This window comes from Astatotilapia calliptera, chromosome 3 (assembly GCF_900246225.1).
Source record: "Astatotilapia calliptera chromosome 3, fAstCal1.2, whole genome shotgun sequence".
NCBI lineage: Eukaryota > Metazoa > Chordata > Actinopteri > Cichliformes > Cichlidae > Astatotilapia > Astatotilapia calliptera.
In genome coordinates, this window is record NC_039304.1 from 25,696,644 (window position 1) to 25,717,944 (window position 21,301).

Sequence of the window (21,301 nt, forward strand, 5' to 3'; positions counted from 1 at the left end):
CACATGTCTATAAAATCCATCACCTAGGTATGCAGACTGCTTCTACAAGAAGAATGGGTCGCTCTCAGGAGCTCAGTGACTTCCTGTTCCAGTGAATTCCTGTGCAATAAGACTAAACATTTCACAGACAGCTGTTAGTGGTAATAGAACAGAGCTGAGGCGCATAGTGCACAGAGGTCGCCAAATTTCTACAGAGTCAGTTGCTACAGACCTCCAAACTTCATGTGGCCTTCACATTAGCTCAAGAACAGTGTGTAGAAACCTTCATGGAATTAGTTTCCATGTATACCAGGCTTACATCAGCAACAATGCAAAATGTTGGATGCAGTGGAGTAAAGCACACCTCCACCAGCCACTAGAGCAGTGGAAACATGTTCTCTGGACTGACGAATCATGCTTCTCTATCTGGCAATCTGATTGATGAGACTGAGTTTGGTGGTTGCCAGGAGACGGTACTTCTCTGATTTATTATGCCAAGTGTAAAGTTTTAGGGAAGGCGGATTATGATGTGGGGCTGTGTTCAGGAGTTGGACTCGGCCCCCTTAGTTCCAGAGAAAGAAATTCTTAACGCTTCAGCATACCAAGACATTTGGACAATTTCATGCAGTTCGGGGAAGACCCCTTGTTCCAACACTCCAACATGGCTGCACACCAGTGCAAAGCAGGGTCTGTAAAGATACGGATGAGGCCCTCTCGTTCAAACATCAATGTGTAAACTGCAAATGGTGGGCCAGCATCGAGTATAGGATGTCAGTAAAACTCACATGTGTGTGAAGATACAAAAACTACACTGAGATAAATTAAATTATGTTGTCAATACAACGAGCTTAATTTGTTCTTGTTCTACAACTAACACATATGAAAATATGATTAAAGCCCAGCGATGATAATGGACATGGTTTTCACTTCCCCTTCTCAGTCAGTGCTGCTTACCGCTCCAAAAGGTCCTGATTGGATTTGATATAATCTGACAAGCCGGCCAGGTCTCACACACACACACACACACACACACACACACACACACACACACACACACACACACACTTATTCCAGGTCATCTGATACACACAAATGCACAAGCTTCTGCAGACTCACTAGCTGACTTAAATGTATGACTCTTCATAATGCAGCAATACTAGACAACTTTACGGACTAAATTCCAGGATGTAAACAAAACGAGAAGATGGAACAAGTCGTAAATGTGGCAGTTTGGTGCAGAAGATTTGCCTCTCGTCCCTCTCACCAAAGCATGGTAAGTAACCTGAAAATAAAAACAATGACAGGCATAACAAGGAACACCTTGTCATAGTTAAATACTGCAAATAAAATTAGATAGACATGAAAAATGAATTAGCCGCAGCTGAGTAAGAGTAAAGTTGCAAAAATCGGATGAAATCCACTGCTTCTTTAAAACGTCTCAAGCACAAGTATAAACGTGTAAAATTCACACACCGAGAATCTGCAAAATCTGAGTACTAAAATCCTGTTATAACGCTATGAAATATGAGATATTTGAGAGCCAGGCCACTTGGATTTATCTTTTTGTGTTCATAGCACTGATAATAATTTTACACGAGGATTATGAAACAGTACAAGGTCACACCAGATAATCCTGTTGTACCCAGCTGATAAACTGTTGACATGCTTTCAGGTATAGTTACATTAAAACTCAAATATCTGTTACTGGAGTTTTTACTAACTAACCTGGTTGAAGAGAAATTTGCTGGCAGGTATCTTCTTCTTTAAAATCAGTAAGAATGCATTAGATTTTAAGATGTCACTGGTGTGTAGAAAACAAAGTCAATAAAATTGCATATCATGGACAAATAGTACAGAATAAACTCCCCGAAGAAATCTGTAAGGATAAAGTAGCATCCAGTAAATTTACAAATGCAGTAGCTGTAAGTACCCAAAACGATCATTACCACCGCCTGCAAACCATGTCCACATGTGTGAACATCTGGACATCCTTGATTGCATGTTCAGTTTTTGTAGTTACACTGTAAAACACGGGCTCTGGAATCCCTCTGGCAATTTTTTTTTACAAAGGCTTTGGTTTAAAATGGAGCACTGTAACAAAAAATAATTTCCCCCAGGGATCAATAAAGTATTCTGATTCTGATTCTGATTCTGATTAATTACAAATTAATTAAACTTAGCTTTAAGCAGTTTTTAGACATCTTTTTTTCCCTCAAGTATTTGAGGATATAATGCAAAGAGTTTGCTTACCCTATTTAATTCGTCTTTAAAAGAAAGAAAAAGAAAACAATTAATATAATGTTCTGAATTAAACACCTGCAGATGTAAGGTTTGATGGATGGATGAAATGAATAATCCAAGAAGAAAAAACAAACCAAAGCGCAGAGAGAAGGACACGGGCTTCACAAAGAAACCAGAAGGACTGAACAGGAATACGAAGAGAACTAGCTCAGAAACAATAAACAATTGAAACTAATTAGTGGTCTGCAGGGAGGAAAACAGGCACGCAAGTTTAAAACACTGAGGATGGGATCATTTAAAGTGAAACTATACACAAAACTACAAGCTCAGACTTCCTCAGCTCATTAGGTTCAAGTGATATTCAGAAAAAGACCGTTGTCTTTGTGACTGAACCGTTGCTTTCTTGGTAATTCAATCTAATACTTTTCTTTATTTTTAATGTTTTCTCAAATTTATTAAATTAACTTACATTTAAAAGATTTATAAGTTATGTCACCATTTCTCAAGCAAGACAAAATTATTTAGGTTACAGCTGAGTGGAGAAGAGTAAAAAAAAAAAGTCTCATTATTGTCCCACAAAAGCATCAATTTCCTCTAAGTCAGAACTAAACTTGATGAGACTTGGAGTCAAATATCCTCAAACCTCTACAAAAGACAATCTAGATGGAAACACTGTATAACATTTCCCTGGTGCTTGCTGAATGTTTTTGAGGAAAGGAGCTCAAATGACAGGCTTTTCTTTCTTTCACTCATCTAAATTTTAGGGAAGCAACACTTTCACTTTCAGACTTTCCTCACCAACCTTCCTGTGAGCCTTGAGATGCGACAGCAACGCCGTGCCTTCACCTCCTTACCTCAGACATGGAAGAAGACACCAGAATCATCTCCTGATTTCTGCCTTTCCTACTCTGCTTTTATAATTAAGTCATCTCCCTCAGCTCATCCTCCTTCCTCCTTAAATCCATGTTGCTGCGCTCCAAATCTTCCTCCTTCCCTCACACCCCTTTCCTTTTGTGGCTTGTTGAGGTTCCTCTTCATCCTCCTGGCCTCCTTGTGCTTACTGCCCTGTCCAACCCAGGCAGCTTGGTTTCGGGTTGGAGTGGTGGGGCCCTGGGGATGTGACCCTCTCTTTGCCAAGGCCCTTCCCAGTGTGGCAGCACAGCTCGCTGTCAATCGCATCAACAAGGATGCCTCACTGTCCTATGCTGTAACATTTGAGTATGCAGTGCTGCAGGTACACAACTGACCGAAGCTCCACACATGATTCACTACTAGCATTATATTTGCTGATATACATGAACCAAGTACATTAAGATTATGGGCTACTCAGCAAGGAAAGCTTTGTTAGCAGTGTTGGGGAGTAACGGAATACATGTACCGCTGTTACATATTTAAAATACAAAATATGAGTAACTGTATTCCGTTACAGTTACTGTTTAAAAAGGTGGTATTCAGAATACAGTTACTTTTTTGAAATAAAGGGATTACACGGCGGTCTTTTCCTGTTTCATATGTTAGGCTATGGTCTCTCTATTTTTGGTAATTCCACGCCGATGGAAACCCAAACAAAACGCACATTAAGAGGCTCTAATGCCTGTGTCTCAATCTTGCGTCTCATAATGATGTGAAGAATATGAAGTGTTTAATATGAAGGCAGTAGGCAGAGTGTTACAGGTATCGCTGTAAAGAATGTAGCCTCATGGGCAGTGTAGTCCGTGCTGCAGGGAGAATGGACTGCCATACCTGTTATGTGTCTGTGAGCGCGAGGAGGGAGAAAAAGGAGATTGGAAAAGTACGAGCTGTCACTGAGAAGAAACGGGAGCTGGAAGCATGTAAATATAATAATAACCACTGCAGCCAAAAAGAGAGCCTGACGAGCTCAGTTGTAAGTAAGCTATTAAGACTCGACTGTACTGTTCGTGTTTTCCTCCGAAACAATACTTTTCGTTGGAGCAGCCTTTCAACGCCTCTCTCTGTCTCTGCTAGCAAAGTTGACCCAGACAACAAAGTAAAGCTAGTTTTGGCTACGAGCCCGACACAGAACCAACGTATTAGCCAGAGGTCCCTTTACTATGGTTCAGAGCCGTGGACCTGTTTTATATACGCGCAGAACAGTTTTCTATACAAGATCGCTGCAAAAAGTGCAGCCTAATGTCCACCCAACTGTTGCTCATTTTATATTAATATTTAAAAATGTAGTATGGCGAGTAACCTTCAGTAATCGTAATAAATCACACAGCAATAGTACATTCATGTAGTTGTAAAAACGCATGACAATATATTAAGTAATCCAAAGTATTCAGAATACATTACTGTCATTGAGTAACGTAACGGAATATGTTACAAAATACATTTTGGGGCATTTACTCTGTAATCTGTGGTGGAATATATTTTAAAAGTAACCTTCCCAACACTGTTTGTTAGACAACCAAAGTTAGCTTATTTAGCTAGCAACATTAATCTATAAATTAAGCCAAATAAACAAAAAAAACCAAAACAGGAACAAGCATTCAGAAAGTATGCAGAGGCAAAGAACACCTTATATTAAAGAAATTGCTCATCATTTAAACAGTATGCCACTATAATTTAACTTTGCATGTGCTATGCTGTTGAGTAGCTTTAACACTGGAAATCTTGAACAAACCTATATCCTTGCAAATATAATTTAGCTGCTCTACACTGCATGAAAGAAAATTGATGCATGGCTGTTTCAAGTTAATTTACCTTGTTTTTTTTCTGGCTGGTTTGTTTCAGTATTAATTTTTGGATTATTGGACATTTTTTTCAGGAGCCATGTGAGACATCCAGGGCACTGGAGGCATTTGTGGGTTTCCACACCAAAGCTTCAGGCTACATTGGCCCAGCCAACCCAGGCTACTGTGATGCTGCTTCAATGCTGAGCAAAGGCTGGAATAAAGTAAGCTGGAATGTGTCTACTACGCATCTTTAACACATCAGGAAGAAAAACTAATCATATTTTGCTGTGATTTGGTCTCGTTACAAACCCTTTTTCTTGTCTACTGTAATCTTCCAGGCACTGTTTCCTTGGGGATGTGTTGGCTATGAGTTGGATGATGTTCGCAGCCATCCGACTTTTGCTCGCTCGATGGCAAGACCTACCTGGGTCCTACTTAGTGTCATGAGCTACTTCAGGTGGGCTCACATTGGCATCATCTCTTCCTCTGAGGACATCTGGATGGAAACAGCAACCAAGGTTTGAAAACCTTTGTTTTCACATTTGGACTCCAAAAACAGCCACAGGTTTCTGAATGCTGCCTAGATACCTAGAAGAGTTACAACATCAAATACCTGATCATAAAGCCAAGACTATCAGTCTTTGAAGTTTTGTCTAGGCCATGTTTCTCTATCATGTCCAGGTGGCTGACGCCTTGAGGAGCCACGGCATGCCGGTCAGACTGGTCACTTTTATGGAGAACACACCTCACGGCATCAGACGAGCTCTCACCAAGGTCCGCAAGATGAGTGAAATACGAGGTCAGTATTCATTTATATTCATTTAAGTCTCAACTCACTTGCGCTCAACTGGATATTCGATGGTCAAGTAGTCATTTCTGTTATCATCTTCATTGACCCTGACCATCTGATGATGAAATTTATGTCACTTGCACCTGAGTAGACATTTGCAAACTAGTGGATTAGCGAAATCTAAATGAGGGTTTACGCAATCGAGTTAGTAGGAAGTACCTTAAACCTAAATTTCTTATGCAACCCTTGTGGTTGCATAAAAACTTCCAGTTTTTTATGGTCTGCAGGAAAACAGTTTTCAACTTGCTTGTGCTACAACCTTAGTAAACATTTTCCTGATTATTTAAGGACTCAGTTGCTAGTGTCATATCAGACTGAGTACAATATGAAATTTTGATAATTGAGCTCATTTTGATTATAAAGGAAGGAAATGCATATTGGCTAACAATTTGTCAATCAGTAGAAAAACATTTACTTTTTTTCACATAAAGACAATGTCAGTCAATGATGAAACATGTCAGATCTTGATGTTCAGTCTCATTTCTCGTCCCAGTTGTGATCCTCTGCATGCACTCGGTTCTGATTGGTGGCACAGCCCAGAGGCTTCTACTGGAGACGGCCTACGATATGCAGATGATTGATGGCTCTCTAGTGTTTCTTCCTTATGACACACTGCTCTACAGTCTGCCCTACCATAATGTGACCTACCCAGCTCTGAAGAGAAACAACAAACTGCTGCGGGCCTATGATGCCGTGCTGACCGTCACCATCGACTCACCCCGGGTGTCGTTCTACGAGGCTTATAGAGAGGCCATGGAAAGAGGAGAGGTGGCGAGTACGTTGAAACCCCAGCAGGTGATGCACGGAAAGAGATTTTAATACATTAAGCATTGTCTTTCTATTGAAGACATTGCCATAAGCAAAGCAGCTGAAGTTGACATCTCTGTGTGTGCTGTAGGTATCGCCTCTGTTTGGTACCATCTACAACTCTGTCATCTTCATGGCTCATGCAGTGCATCGGGTTCGGGAGTCCAGGGAGTGGATGTCTGGAGGAAATTTGGCACGACAGAGCCAAAACTTGGCCTTCCAGGTAATGAGACACAGCACTGGGTCTACTTTTTTTATGCCTAATTCCTTGCTGCTGTTGTAGGCTTTCCATCTATTTCAGTTTCTGAACCTGGTTTACTGTACAATATAACTCTAAAAAGTTACTTTTCTCAATAGGTAATATAGTGCATTTCTGTATTAAATTATTTAATAAAATAGAATAGCCTATATGATAAGATGAGAAAGATCTATACAAAGGATAAACGGACGTACCCCTTTTTTTTTTTCTTTTTTTTTTGCAGGGCTTCAGTCACCCAATTACAACTAATGGGTCTGGAGCAGCTCTGCTGGAATACCTCATACTGGACACAGATGGAATATCTTGGGAGCTGAAGCCAACACACAGGTATTTAAGAGCTGAGATTACATGTTTAGTGTTTTATTGTGTCTGACTAGGAAATGAAGGAATGAAGGCAAGTCAAGAGAAATGCTGTACTAGTGCAGATACCATTCAAAATTAACAACTGATCTAACTGACTAATGACAGGGTCGACATGGAGATCGGTATGGTCCGCTTCCTGGGTAAAGACATCCATTTCCCTCGAGGTTATGGACCCAAGAAAGACGCCTCATGCTGGTTTACTCCAGGAGTCATCTGCTCAGGAGGTGAGGATGTAGCAACTTTGACTTCGTCCATTGGGTTACTGCTGTGAAGCTAAAAAAGGCACCAACACCACAAATACAATACATTCAAGACTGTGTTTCAATGACTTAAATGACTAGCCTATTAAAACTCAACACTTTCCTAAAAAGGCATAATTTTAAGCCATTATAAAATAATGAAATAACAATAAAACGGTTGAGTTACACAAAAAAATCCTAACCCTTAAAATAGTTATTGAGGAAATTAGCTGAAAGAAGCAAAAACCTGTATTTTTCTGCGGTAAGGTTGGACATTTTAACAGAGGAGTCTATGGGGCTTGACTCATGAAGGCAGCCCTTTGTGGCCATTTAAGGAACTGTAAGTTGCTGCTTGGCAAGGACCAAGCACACATCTATACACAGTATGTCACGTTGATCTCTGTGCTCTGGATGTTTCAGTGTACATTTGATATATTTAAGAATGATACATGACACTTCAAACAAATATATAAATATATGTGCAGTTCCAAGAAAGTGTTTGTGTTTTGTTTCAAAAATTTCATTACAAGTATTTGTACCGTTGGAAGTGTCATACCTACTTCAAAATTGAATTTAAACTAACAATTAAAATTAAAGCTTTGACAATATAAGCTAGTAAATGTTTGCATCTAATTACAGATTTTTTTAAGATAAAATTTGTTTTTCGACTTCTTCTTCTCTGTTCCAGGAGTGGATTTGTTCTCAACCATAAGTGTGCTCCTTGGGGTGATTGCTGCCTTTATTGTTGCTGTGCCACTAATTTACTGCATCAGGTACAAAGATGTCTTAAAACATGATGTTATTGAATATTAGTATAAATTAAAATCTTTCCAGGTAAAAACTTTAGAACTTATCATCATGTAGCTGTTTTTCTGATATCTCCATGCCTCAAGCGTTAACTTTCATCAACCTCCCTTATTTCCATCAGGCGACGGATAAATCAGATCCGGCTGGTCAGAGGTCCCAACAAGATTTTACTTACACTGGCTGATGTCACATTCATAAACCCATCGCTTAGCAACAAGGTCAGCCTCCGTCTACTTAGAATTCTGAATTCTTAATTTAACATTTTCCTGTATTTATCCAAACTGATAATATTGCGTGATGTAAAGTTGAAACCGACTGACAAATAATTTTCTTCCTCTCTGTAGAAGCTGAGTCTGGATGACAGTAGGACTAGCGGCATGAAGAGCACGTCTGAACGCAGTCTTGCCTCAACGATTTCCACCCAATCGCCAGCCACCTACGAAAACTCCAACGTTGTAATTTTTGAGGCAAGGCCATCCATTTATGAGCTGCAGTGCAACAGTTTCGAAACTATACAGAAATAAAACAGTTACAGATTGCTCCATGTAACTCATGCAGCATTGGTCCAGCATGGATGTGCAAAAAATACTAAAATTAAATTGATTTACATGGCTTAAAAGCCTAAAAAGATGTCTAAGTATTTGCGCTGTTTGGTGTTTTTCTCCACTAGGGGGACTGGGCGTGGCTGAAGAGACTTCCTTATGGGACATTTAGCAGCATCAATCCCAAAACAAGTGATGTGTTTGAACTGGTACGTGATATTGTTACATGACAAAGTAGATATTTTTTTAGTTTAACTACTTTTTTCATAAAGACAACATCTGACAACCTCCCATGTATCCTTAATTACATGTTTTGAAAAAACCTTAGTTTACATGATTAAAGTCGTGGTTTGGCGTCCATTAGAGTAGTTTCTGGGTTTCCAGCTTCAGGGATTTCTCTTAGTAGGCTTTCATGGAGTAAAGACTTAAATAATGTCATACATTTTTACCGAGAACCAGAAAAAAATGTCAGTGCACTCACTACCACCATGAACATGAGTATGAGGTTCTCAGCTGATGACATGGTGTTTTGTTGCAGAGACAGATTCAGTTATACCTTCTTCTTGTTGTAATCCTTGGTCTTATAAGCCCAAAAACGTGAAAATCAAGATGTTTCTGTCTGCAGATGAAGGACATGCGTCATGAGAACGTCAACCCTTTCCTTGGCTTTTTTCATGACTGTGGCGTGTTCGCCATTGTGACTGAGTTCTGCTCCAGAGGCAGCCTCGAGGACCTGCTCCTAAACGAAGACGTCAAGCTCGACTGGATGTTCAAGTCATCTCTGTTGCTGGATCTAATTAAGGTGAAAGGCAGATAGCAGGAACACGAGTATTTTTTGGTATTTTTTTTAGACAAGGAACATATCCTTGTCTGCAGTCAGGATTAATCAAAGATTTTTAAAATGTTATACTTTTAAGGGTATGAAGTATCTCCATCACCGTGGAGTGTCTCACACTCGTCTAAAGTCTCGCAACTGTGTGGTGGATGGACGGTTTGTCCTGAAGGTTACAGATTATGGCTACAATGAGGTCCTAGAGGCTCAGAGGTTCCCTTATATTGAGCCACATGCAGATGGTGAGACAAACTATGCAACAGGAACAGTTACTTGAAAAAAGCACTACCAACCTGTTTTTAAAATAATGCCCTCATCTTTGTGCAAGAGTTACTTTGGACTGCTCCAGAGATCCTGAGGAGTGGCCAGGCAGGACTACACGGGACTCTACCCGGTGATGTGTACAGCTTCGCCATCATCATGCAGGAGGTGGTGGTGAGAGGGCCTCCATTCTGCATGCTGGACCTGTCTGATAAAGGCAAGAGAATAGCTTCACAATAATAAACCTCCCAAAGCTAGTAGAAACGCACAAGTCCAGACTCAGAGAGATTAGACAGCTTCAATTCTTGACAAGATTAGATTCTTCTATGAAAAGATTCCTCCAATTTAAAGGTTCCAGCAGGCAGAAATCTAGAGTGAACCTGTGAACATAACATGCAACTTAGCAAAGAACCAGTTTTAAATTGTATCTTTGGGTGCTTGGGTACTAGCAGCTTAGTTTGTTCCCATTTCTTTGGTTGAATGTACAAAAAATTCAAAAGACATGAGGTCAGGAGAGAGGAGCACATTGTGTTTACAGTCATCTATAAGACACAGTAGGGGCTCTTTGTTGCTGCACTTCAGCCAGTGGATTTGGAGATCTTGTCAAAATTGATGGAATTATGAATGCAGAAAAGTACATTCAGATTTTGACCACAATGCAATACTATCTGGAAAACATTAAAATGGCAACATTTTCATTTTCCGGCATGATAATGATCCCAAACACACTGTCAGTGCAGTAAAAATGATACCTGGATAGAAAAACGCACAGTGGAGCACCCTTAGTCATGGATTTAGTCATTAGTCATTAGGGCCTGGACCTTAACATTGTTGAAGCATTTTGGGATCATCTAAAGGCAGCCAACATCCAAAAGAAGAGCTTAATATGTCCTTCAAGAGATCTGGAAAACTATTCCTGAAAACTACTTAAAGAAATGACAAGAAGGCTGCCTGAGAAAGTTGAGGCTATGTTGAAGAATAAAGGTGTTCATACCAAATACTGACCTTTAGGCTGGTTAGAACTGTACAAGCTCTGTTTCTTTCTTATATACTGTATTTCTATGTATGTTTGCAGATGTTTCAATACATCACTGCACATATGTTCTTAGCCAAATGGGGGAGGTGTAAAGTTGATCAAAGTTGTTTCCTTCTGGATCAGTTTACTTACCAGTACTGGCATCCTCATTTAACTGGTGTTTCTGTGTTTTAGAAATAATAGAGAAGCTGTGTAAGCCTCCTCCTCTGTGCCGTCCAGTGGTCAGTCCGGACTATGCTCCAATGGAATGTATCCAGCTGATGAAACAGTGCTGGAATGAACAGCCAGACAAGCGGCCGGTCTTTGATGAAATCTTTGACCAGGTAGGGCTATTACAAAATATACATTTTTATTTTGAGAAAATATGTTTGAAATAATATTAGAAATAATTTCTTGGAGAACTCTGGTGGGTTTTGAGGATGTCGATGTTCTCATTCCAGTTCAAAAACATCAACAAGGGGAAGAAAACCAACATCATTGACTCTATGCTGAGGATGCTGGAGCAGTACTCGTCTAACCTGGAGGAGCTAATCAGAGAGCGGACAGAGGAGCTGGAGATAGAAAAACAGAAGACAGAGAAGCTTTTGACTCAGATGCTGCCTCCGTAAGTAATTATTTTCAATGGTATAAAGATGAGGATAATGCTGTTACCTTTACACGTTATTTGATACCTGGCTCTTTCCTCCTGTTTACCTGGCCACAATCACACATATTTTCACTTTTTTTTTCCAGGTCTGTGGCAGAGGCTTTGAAGGTGGGCGGGACAGTTGAACCAGAATATTTTGACCAGGTGTCACTGTATTTCAGTGACATTGTTGGCTTCACCACCATCTCAGCTAACAGCGAACCCATTGAAGTGGTCGATCTCCTCAACGACCTCTACACCCTCTTTGACGCCATCATAGGAAACCATGATGTCTACAAGGTGATAATCTTTTATGTAGTCGTACTGTGGCTTCTGGTATTAAATCTCATCACATGACACTGATGCTTATTCATTTCTGATCTCCTCCAGGTGGAGACAATAGGCGATGCTTACATGGTAGCGTCAGGTGTTCCAGTTCCTAACGGCATCCGACATGCCACAGAAATAGCCAACATGGCTCTTGACATTCTGAGTGCTGTGGGGACCTTTAAAATGAGACACATGCCTGATGTTCCAGTGAGGATACGAATAGGACTTCACACAGGTATTAAAGCATTAGTGCAATATGTGAAGGAGGGTTTTTAGTTGTACAGTTGTCAGTATAGAGTAATTTGAAGTAATGTACACTTCATGGTTATTTAAAATGTAAGCATATATGATGTGTCAATGATTTTTAGCATTTTTATTGGCACAAAATTCGATAAACTACCCGAAACCCAAAGCCATTGACTTTTAACCATTTAGAATATGGATACAGCTACTTTGCTGTCACACAAGTTTCCCTCTGAAGCCTCAATTTGAACCTCTTGGCTGTTGCCAACTTGTCATCAAGGTAGACATATGTAAAAGAGGACCCTCCTTTATTATTATTTTAGTCCAAACTGAGCCATAAATTATATGATTTTCAGTGAGACTTCAAATTGAAGTCATAAACTCATCACAAAAAAATGTACTAACTGACTCACTGGCAAGTTTATTAGGTTAAATATCTAATCAGCCAATCATGTGGCAGCAACTCAACACATTTAGACAAGGAGAAATTGTCAAGTTGACCTGCTGTGTACGTATGTGTTGTAGGTTCGTGCGTAGCAGGTGTTGTGGGTCTCACCATGCCTCGCTACTGTCTGTTTGGAGACACAGTGACCACTGCCTCTCGTATGGAGTCCAGCGGGATGCGTAAGTTGCTAATCTATAAACGGAAAAATCAGTAGATGGATGAAATAGCCAGACATGAACGTGGACTTGTTGTGAAGTCACCTTTCTTCACCTGGAAATGTATCTTTTAAACATTTATCTGTTACAGCTTACAGGATCCATGTTCATCAGAGTACAGTGAAGGTCCTCCATGAACTAAATCTTGGCTACAAGTTGGAGTTGAGAGGAAGGACAGAAGTCCGGGTACAGCCCTTAAACACAAAATATGGGTTTCACCATTATGATCAGATGAAGTGAAAATACAGCCTCTTATAGTTTCTTTCTATATCTTTCTCAGGGGAAAGGAATAGAGGAGACCTACTGGCTCGTAGGGAGAGATGGGTTTACCAAACCCCTGCCTGTTCCTCCAGACCTCAAGTCTGGGTAGGGATAAGTGACTTTTCTCCTTCTCCTGTGTTACTCTGCCTCTTCCTTTTTACCCTCAAGAGTACTGCACTGGTCCATCCACTAAAAACAATTCCCATGCTTGTTTTAGTGTAAAAACAGCAACACATCATGCCAAATTCTCTCACAGATAGAAATTTTAGTGACCATTAAATTATGTACAGATGGTTATTGTTGAATGTGAAAAATTAAACAAACACAAATAGGGAATGTAACATTGCATTTGGGATGATGAAATAAACACAACATATAGAACAATCCAAATAATTCAGGTTTATAATAAAACTTAAAAAAAACCCTTTCAGTTATTAATTGCTGTGTGTGTGATGACGTTTGTGTAAAGCTTTTTTAAGATTGGTCCAATTGTTGGGGAGCAAATAGTTTACATAAAGACATATACAGACATGCGCCATGACCATAATAGTAAGAAGTGCAGGTCAAACCCTACCTGACCTTTTGAGCTACTGTTATTTTAATTTAAAGACTACAACAGGAACCAGTTAATTTGGAGGGAATTTTTCAAAATAACAGCTCCTAGTTTGTTCTGAAAAGTTTACAGAAATATATCAGATTTTCAAAATAAATGACATCAAGTAGTTATTAATGACAGCTAAAGCAAAACAAAAACAAAAAATACCCAAAACAAACAAACAAAAAAAACCTTGCCCATCTACATTATAAATAATTCCACAGACTTATCAAAAGTATGAAGCTGAAATTTATTTTTAAAGCTGCTTTCTTTAAAAATGGACAGCAAAGAATAAAATGTGTTGGCTTCCCTATCCTACATGTGTTTGCAGATGTCTTCAACCTTACACAAATTATGACAAAGGTTGCACCCACTCCACCAAGATTGTTTTCTCTAACCATTTCCGAGTATCATCATGGGATAATTCATAATTTCGACAGCAAAACGGCACCAATTTAATGTCTCTGATGCGGAAGAACAGAAATTACTTCTGGTACCCTGGGATGCTTTATCGGATTTCTGATAATTCACTGGAGAAAACTTCAAAACGTATATTTTAAAGGGTCCTATCATCATGTGAGATCAGTCAAAATGTGTTTAGGCTCATTGTTAGCAGCTCCTAGTTTGATTCCAGGCCCATCTTCTATTTGTGATTCCTTCCTCAACTTTCTTAAAAGTTTGAATGTGAGAACCCGAACCATCCGAACAAAGCAAAATAAGCTCTTTAAAAAGGAAAAACTGAGAACAGTGTTTAGATTCTGGCTGGAAAAGCAGGTAGGGGAACTGAGTTGCTCCAAACATACTCTTAAATGTCATTTCATCAAATCTGAAAAGTCAAACATAATTACTAATGTTTTCTGTCCATGGTGGTTAAGTTTAGATGCAAAAACTGGATGAAAGGTTGAGTTAAAAGGAGAAAACACTGACTGCAGGTATCCATCAGAATTAATATTGCAACTGTGTTACTGCTACTAACAAAACCACAACTTATAACTTACAACACATTTAGGTCATTTCAGACATTTGGAAAAAAAAAAAACGCTTACTTTTTGGAGTACGTAGTTTTATAGAAGTTTTTACACATTCACATTTATTCCCATTTACAGCTGTGAGTTTGTTGGTAATGGCTTGGTGTGCCTTGTTCACTTAAACTGTACACTGAGCACAAGATTTCAGCCTTACAGCATTACAGAATAAAGCTGTGGACCTAAGCAGTGGCTATTACTATAAATCCACCTGTCAGCTAATCTGTTCTTTGGAGAGAAAGCCAAGCCATTGCAGGACTACACTGTGTGCGTATGTGTGTGCTGTCATCACGCTGTTCACTTCATCTCAACAGGCAAATGGCCCATGGGCTGCAGATGGCCGAGATAGCCCAGTACAAGAAACAGAAAGCCGAGAAACAACAACAAGAACAACTTGCAAAGAAGAAAAACTGAGGTAATGTTATGCATTGTAAAAAAAATGTATAACATTACTGGCTTGGTTGGCAACGTTACTCATCATTGGGCAAACATATGTTGGGGAATGAACTGTCTCAGTGCAGTTTGTTTGCATTTGATTGGGTCTTAAATGTGACACCTTCAAAGTTACACAAGAAATCTTAGCCACAGCATGAAGCAGCTTGTCATATAAATGGGAATCTGGTACAATAGCTCTTTGAGCTTTTTCAAAAAAAGGCCTGAGCCAACATATATGTTTCCCAACCAGCTGTTGAGCGGTTGCTGGAGCTTGCTTGCTGGTCCTAAAGATGATGTTCTGCCAATAACCTCCTTGCAATTGCTTTGGTCACTACCAGATTGCCTTGGTTACCCATAGTTGGGTTGGCAACCCATAGTTACATGGAACTCATCAACTTGTAACTGCAAACACTTTTTAACAAACCACCAAACAGTAATGAAACTTTCAAAAATAAGTTGTGCCTTAGCACTGAAACCAGCATATTTCAAAAGGAGAAACTTATGGTCCCAATTTCTAATTTGTCAAGTCCTTACTGGGGCCTATTTATTATGCCAATCATTATTACTTGAGAATTATTGATCATACAAAAAGCCTGCAGACATGAAAAAGTGGTTAGGAAATCTAATGTTTGAATAAATTTCTTCTGTTCATTCATTTTACCGTTACACTGTTACTCATATCTGATGTGAAGTTTCTTGCAGCTTAAACTAAACAAAAGATTTCCTGTGGGATTTTGAAGTCGGTCAAGAGACAAGTAAATGCAAACAAAAACGGCAATATCTAAAGACAGTTCAAGGGAGAGATGTGGGGATTTTGTCCATTAAATACAGGGAGTGCAGAATTATTAGGCAAATGAGTATTTTGTCCACATCATCCTCTTCATGCATGTTGTCTTACTCCAAGCTGTATAGGCTCGAAAGCCTACTACCAATTAAGCATATTAGGTGATGTGCAACTCTGTAATGAGAAGGGGTGTGGTCTAATGACATCAACACCCTATATCAGGTGTGCATATTTATTAGGCAACTTCCTTTCCTTTGACTTGACAGGCTCAGAAAAGTCAAAAATAGTGAGATATCTTGCAGAGGGATGCAGCAGTCTCAAAATTGCAAAGCTTCTGAAGCGTGATCATTGAACAATCAAGCGTTTCATTCAAAATAGTCAACAGGGTAGCAAGAAGCGTGTGGAAAAACCAAGGTGCAAAATAACTGCCCATGAACTGAGAAAAGTCAAGCGTGCAGCTGCCAAGATGCCACTTGCCACCAGTTTGGCCATATTTCAGAGCTGCAACATCACTGGAGTCCCCAAAAGCACAAGGTGTGCAATACTTAGAGACATGGCCAAGGTAAGAAAGGCTGAAAGACGACCACCACTGAACAAGACACACAAGCTGAAACGTCAAGACTGGGCCAAGAAATATCTCAAGACTGGTTTTTCTAAGGTTTTATGGACTGATGAAATGAGAGTGAGTCTTGATGGGCCAGATGGATGGGCTCGTGGCTGGATTGGTAAAGGGCAGAGAGCTCCAGTCCGACTCAGACGCCAGCAAGGTGGAGGTGGAGTACTGGTTTGGGCTGGTATCATCAAACATGAGCTTGTGGGGCCTTTTCGGGTTGAGGATGGAGTCAAGCTCAACTCCCAGTCCTACTGCCAGTTTCTGGAAGACACCTTCTTCAAGCAGTGGTACAGGAAGAAGTCTGCATCCTTCAAGAAAAACATGATTTTCATGCAGGACAATGCTCCATCACACGCGCCCAAGTACTCCACAGCGTGGCTGGCAAGAAAGGGTATAAAAGAAGAAGAACTAATGACATGGCCTCCTTGTTCACCTGATCTGAACCCCATTGAGAACCTGTGGTCCATCATCAAATGTGAGATTTACAAGGAGGGAAAACAGTACACCTCTCTGAACAGTGTCTGGGAGGCTGTGGTTGCTGCTGCACGCAATGTTGATGGTGAACAGATCAAAACACTGACAGAATCCATGGATGGCAGGCTTTTGAGTGTCCTTGCAAAGAAAGGTGGCTATATTGGTCGCTGATTTGTTTTTGTTTTGTTTTTGAATGTCAGAAATGTATATTTGTGAATGTGGAGATGTTATATTGGTTTCACTGGTAAAAATAAATAATTGAAATGGGTATATATTTGTTTTTTGTTAAGTTGCCTAATAATTATGCATAGTAATAGTCACCTGCGCACACAGATATCCCCCTAAAATAGCTAAAACTAAAAACAAACTAAAAACTACTTCCAAAAACATTCAGCTTTGATATTAATGAGTTTTTTGGGTTCATTGAGAACATGGTTGTTGTTCAATAATAAAATTATTCCTCAAAAATGCAACTTGCCTAATAATTCTGCACTCCCTGTAGAAAGTCCTCTTTTTTTTATCACTGACAAAACTCAGTTCTTCTACTTTACAAGTTTTTAAAATGAAAATGTCACATGTGGACCATTCACCACATCACTGTTGTCACTCGAAATGTTTGAGCTAATCATAAACGTAATTTTTTAAAATTTCATCTGTTTAAGGTTCTTACCCCATCAGAGGGAAATATTCCCAAAGCAAGCTTTTCGTTTAATGTGGTGATGTACCGACACCAACTGACCTGGGCTGAAATGTGAAATCTGATATGTCATGGTGCTTCTTCATACATGTCTACAGTACAGATGTTTTATTTTCATTAGTGCACCTCTAAATTGACTATGTACTGAGGAAACACCACGAATGTCTATATAATTGTTTGTATTTATGACCTTGTCTGTATAGATGTTATTTCCAATGTTTACTTCCTTTTTTTCTTTTCTTAAATGTACAGTCATGTGAAAAAGAAAGCTTTCACAGGAGTCTATGCAGTTGTGTGAAATCTATGTTTTGCTTGTGGTCACTGTCCTGTTACATTATCCATATAGGGCCAAACTTTATTTGTCAGACAGATTTCCTGACACCTCTGAAATACCTTGGTATACAGAGGAGTTCATGGTCAACTCAATGACTGCAAGCTGTCCAGGTCCTGTGGCTGCAAAACAAGCCCAAATCATCACCCCTCCACCACCGTGCTTGACAGTTGGTATAAGCTTGTTTATGCTGATGTGCTGAGTTTGGTTTTCTCCAGACATGGCACTGTACATTATGGCCAAATATTTCCTCATTTGGTCTCATCTGTTCAAAGGACATTGTTCCAGAAGTCTTGTGGTTTACTCGACTTGGAAACTTAAGCTATTCTTTTTAGAGAAAAGGTATCTTCTGGCAACCCTTCCAAACAAGCCATACATGTTGAGTCTTTTGCTAATTGTGCTGTCGTGAATTTTAAGTTTGAACTAACCGAGCCCTGTAGAGTCTGAGATGTAGCTCTTGGATTTTTTGCAGTTTCTTTGAACATTGAACATGATCTGACCTTGAGGTGAATTAGATGGGGTGTCGACTCCTGGGAAGACTATGACATTGTGTTAACAAGCACCTGAATACTCCAGACCACCAAACTACTGAAACTTCCGCTCTCTGATACTTCCCATTGGAAGCAGTGTACTTAGTTTGTCGCAGGATTTCAGAGAGTCCTGTAAAAACTTTCTGTTTCGCATGATTGTACTTGTTGTTAATTCCTGTGTTTCAAACCTTCCAAAATGAACTAAAGCCATCAAGAGACTGTGAAGAAACAGTTACTATAACTTCATGCTCAAAGTTTCTACTGTGTTGAAGATATATAGATACAGGTTGAACTGGGGTTGGCCTATGCTTTCACGTATTACCAGTTTGTAATTCTAGAATTCAAACTAAGCCATTAGGAGCACATTGCTTTTTAAAATGGCAGCATAACAAAGCCTCAATAAGGAAATAGGTGTAGCTAGTTAAAGTTAAAAAAAGCAGCAGTACACACCCAAAAACATCTAAACACATAACAGTAATTAGATTTTGCAGATGGTAATTGCATAAAGTACCTTTAAAGGTATTGTTCAACATCCTGTTAAAAAGTCAGATTAATGCTACTTTAGCAATTTAGCTAACTAATATCTGGTTAGCTAAAGTGAGCTAAACAACTTGCTAGGCTATGCAGATATTAAAAGATATGAAAATTTTGCCTAACTTTCGAAAAGTCATCTATTTGGCTGTTTTAATTAATAAAACAGTTTTTGTTCTGGTTCCAGACCTAAAGCTAAGCTATGCTAATCACTACCTGACTATAGGTCTTATATGGATACGAGTGTTAGTGATTTCGTCGTCATAGCGAGAAACTAAAGAAGCGTATTCCCCAAAATGTTTCATTTTTTCTTTTATATCTTTTTTGTAATAATTTACTCATAGCTGAAGCTAATTCCAACATTAAAAGAAGTAATCTTTTCCCATCTTGCGTTAATGTTCTGTTCATCTTTCCTTTTTCTTCCCCCTTTGATTGCTTCTCCTCTTCCTCTCAGCACCAGCATTTGCATTCCGAGGAAGCAGTCGAAGGACATGAAGCTAATGTTTCACAAGGCAGTGAAAAAAATCTCGCACGTCCGTGTCGTGACGCAGCTCTACATGCAAGAAGACGACGACAACGTCATGATGACGCATCACTGAATGACCTGTAACTCATGACTTTGCCTCAACTGGACACCGGACAGTATCTCCAGCCTCCGCGCTATTCCAGTGGGGAAGAGCAATAGAGAAAATGGATACGATTACCATCTTGAACCTCCAGGGACATAAAACATGAAACTCTTTATATCCTCACTAAAATTTGATGGTGATTTTCCACAGAGGGCAGTTGACAGGAGGAGGATGTGGCTAGTGAAAGTATCATTTCAGATTGTGTTTAAGTCTGTGTGCATTAGCGGCTTGAGCCAGGAGATGTAGTCCAATATGGAGCTATGAATAGAGGCCAGCAAGTCTAGACTCAGCAAAGCAGGGATCTGCAGAAGCTGTCTGTCAGCAGCTGAGGGGCAGAGCTAATCCAAACATCCCATTCCTTGGTTTCTGTCTGAAGGAGGAAGAGATGAGGAGAACCCTGCATTTGTATTTGAATAAATACTTATGTTTAGGTACTTGCAGTCCCTACTTGTAATTAGAAAAGTGAAAGGAAGTGAGTCATTGTCAGCAATGGCAGATTATTTGATTTTTTTCAATTTTTTTCCAAAAAAATTTTCCACCAAAATCATATAAAGGTAGTTAAAGGTTAAATCTTAAAAACACTTTTTTTGTTTTACTGCTAATATAAAACCCAAAGATATTAAAGTTACAATAAAAAAACCTAGGAAACACTTGGATTTGGATTATTTTAAATTATTAATTTAATCTTATGTTACAAAGGAAACACTCCTAAAATTAAAAGTCTGGATAAGGAGCAATGGTGATTCTGTAGTGTGTTGGTGCCCCTCCAACCAATGTTTATCACCATTAGCTTATAAAAAGAATAACCTACAAAAGAGTTCAGAGGCAGCTTTTATTACTTAACTACAAAAAGATATTGCCCATGTTAGCTGATTTTACCCTTCAAATCACCAATTACTGGTGTCTTAAATAATGTGAGGTAAAACTTTACTAATGCTTATTGCAGTACCAATGCCCACCTCCAACATCTGGTTTACCTTCGGTTACTAGAGCACACACAGAAAAGATTATTGGCCCTCATAAACAGTAATTTCTAATATGGACAATATGCTTGGTAGAAACTGAATGTAAACCACTGAACCAACATCATTTGACCAGATTATTTTAAATTGAATGTTTTACATTATACATTTCTAATAAAAAATTACATATACTCAAATTGCTTAAAGTCAACATTTTGGGCATAAATATTGTTTTGAGTGTGGTGATTGCAATGATGCTGCATGTAGTTTTTAAAGGTAAATGTCTACGTTAGTTAAGTCGAGCACTGCCTTAGTTGTTACGATCAGTTTTAATCTATGCAGGGTTCACTATGTTGGCATGCACTACTTCTTCTTCTGAGATTTTCCATCTTGAAGCTGTTTCCCTTTGTTTACCAGAGTTTTCCTGAAATAAATGTTACATATGTTTGTTCAAGTTCAGTTTACAGTTTAATTTGTGGTCATATCTAAAACCAGTGTTAACTGGACTTTTATCTATCACATTTGTATAACCCAGTGACTCCAATAAAGTTTTTATGGCTTCTAAATAGGTACATACACTATATTTCCAAAAGTATTCATTTGTCTGCCTTCACAGGAATATGAATTCGAGGGACACCTCATCCTGAATACAGGGTTTACTATG

The 21,301-nt window shown here is 39.2% G+C and overlaps 1 protein-coding gene across 2 annotated transcripts; it reads left to right on the top strand.

The window, feature by feature from the left end:
* Positions 1-1,029: 1,029 nt before the first annotated feature.
* gc2 (guanylyl cyclase 2) lies at positions 1,030-21,096 on the top strand. 2 transcript variants are annotated; one of them, XM_026162577.1, is made up of 25 exons: positions 1,030-1,252; positions 2,985-3,454; positions 5,009-5,137; positions 5,255-5,434; positions 5,598-5,715; positions 6,260-6,561; positions 6,665-6,796; positions 7,056-7,159; positions 7,301-7,419; positions 8,123-8,207; positions 8,363-8,459; positions 8,586-8,708; positions 8,912-8,992; positions 9,409-9,585; positions 9,701-9,857; positions 9,944-10,093; positions 11,087-11,235; positions 11,353-11,516; positions 11,645-11,837; positions 11,928-12,102; positions 12,636-12,734; positions 12,862-12,956; positions 13,051-13,136; positions 14,966-15,066; positions 19,501-19,560. In XM_026162577.1, the coding sequence occupies exons 2-24, from the start codon at positions 3,041-3,043 to the stop codon at positions 15,063-15,065; spliced, it is 3,429 nt and encodes a 1,142-aa protein (XP_026018362.1). In that variant the 5' UTR covers positions 1,030-1,252; positions 2,985-3,040; the 3' UTR covers position 15,066; positions 19,501-19,560. The 2 variants fall into 2 exon arrangements, with proteins under 2 accessions (XP_026018362.1, XP_026018361.1); XM_026162576.1 differs by lacking the exon at positions 14,966-15,066 and having other exon boundaries at positions 19,501-21,096.
* The last annotated feature ends 205 nt before the right edge of the window (positions 21,097-21,301 follow it).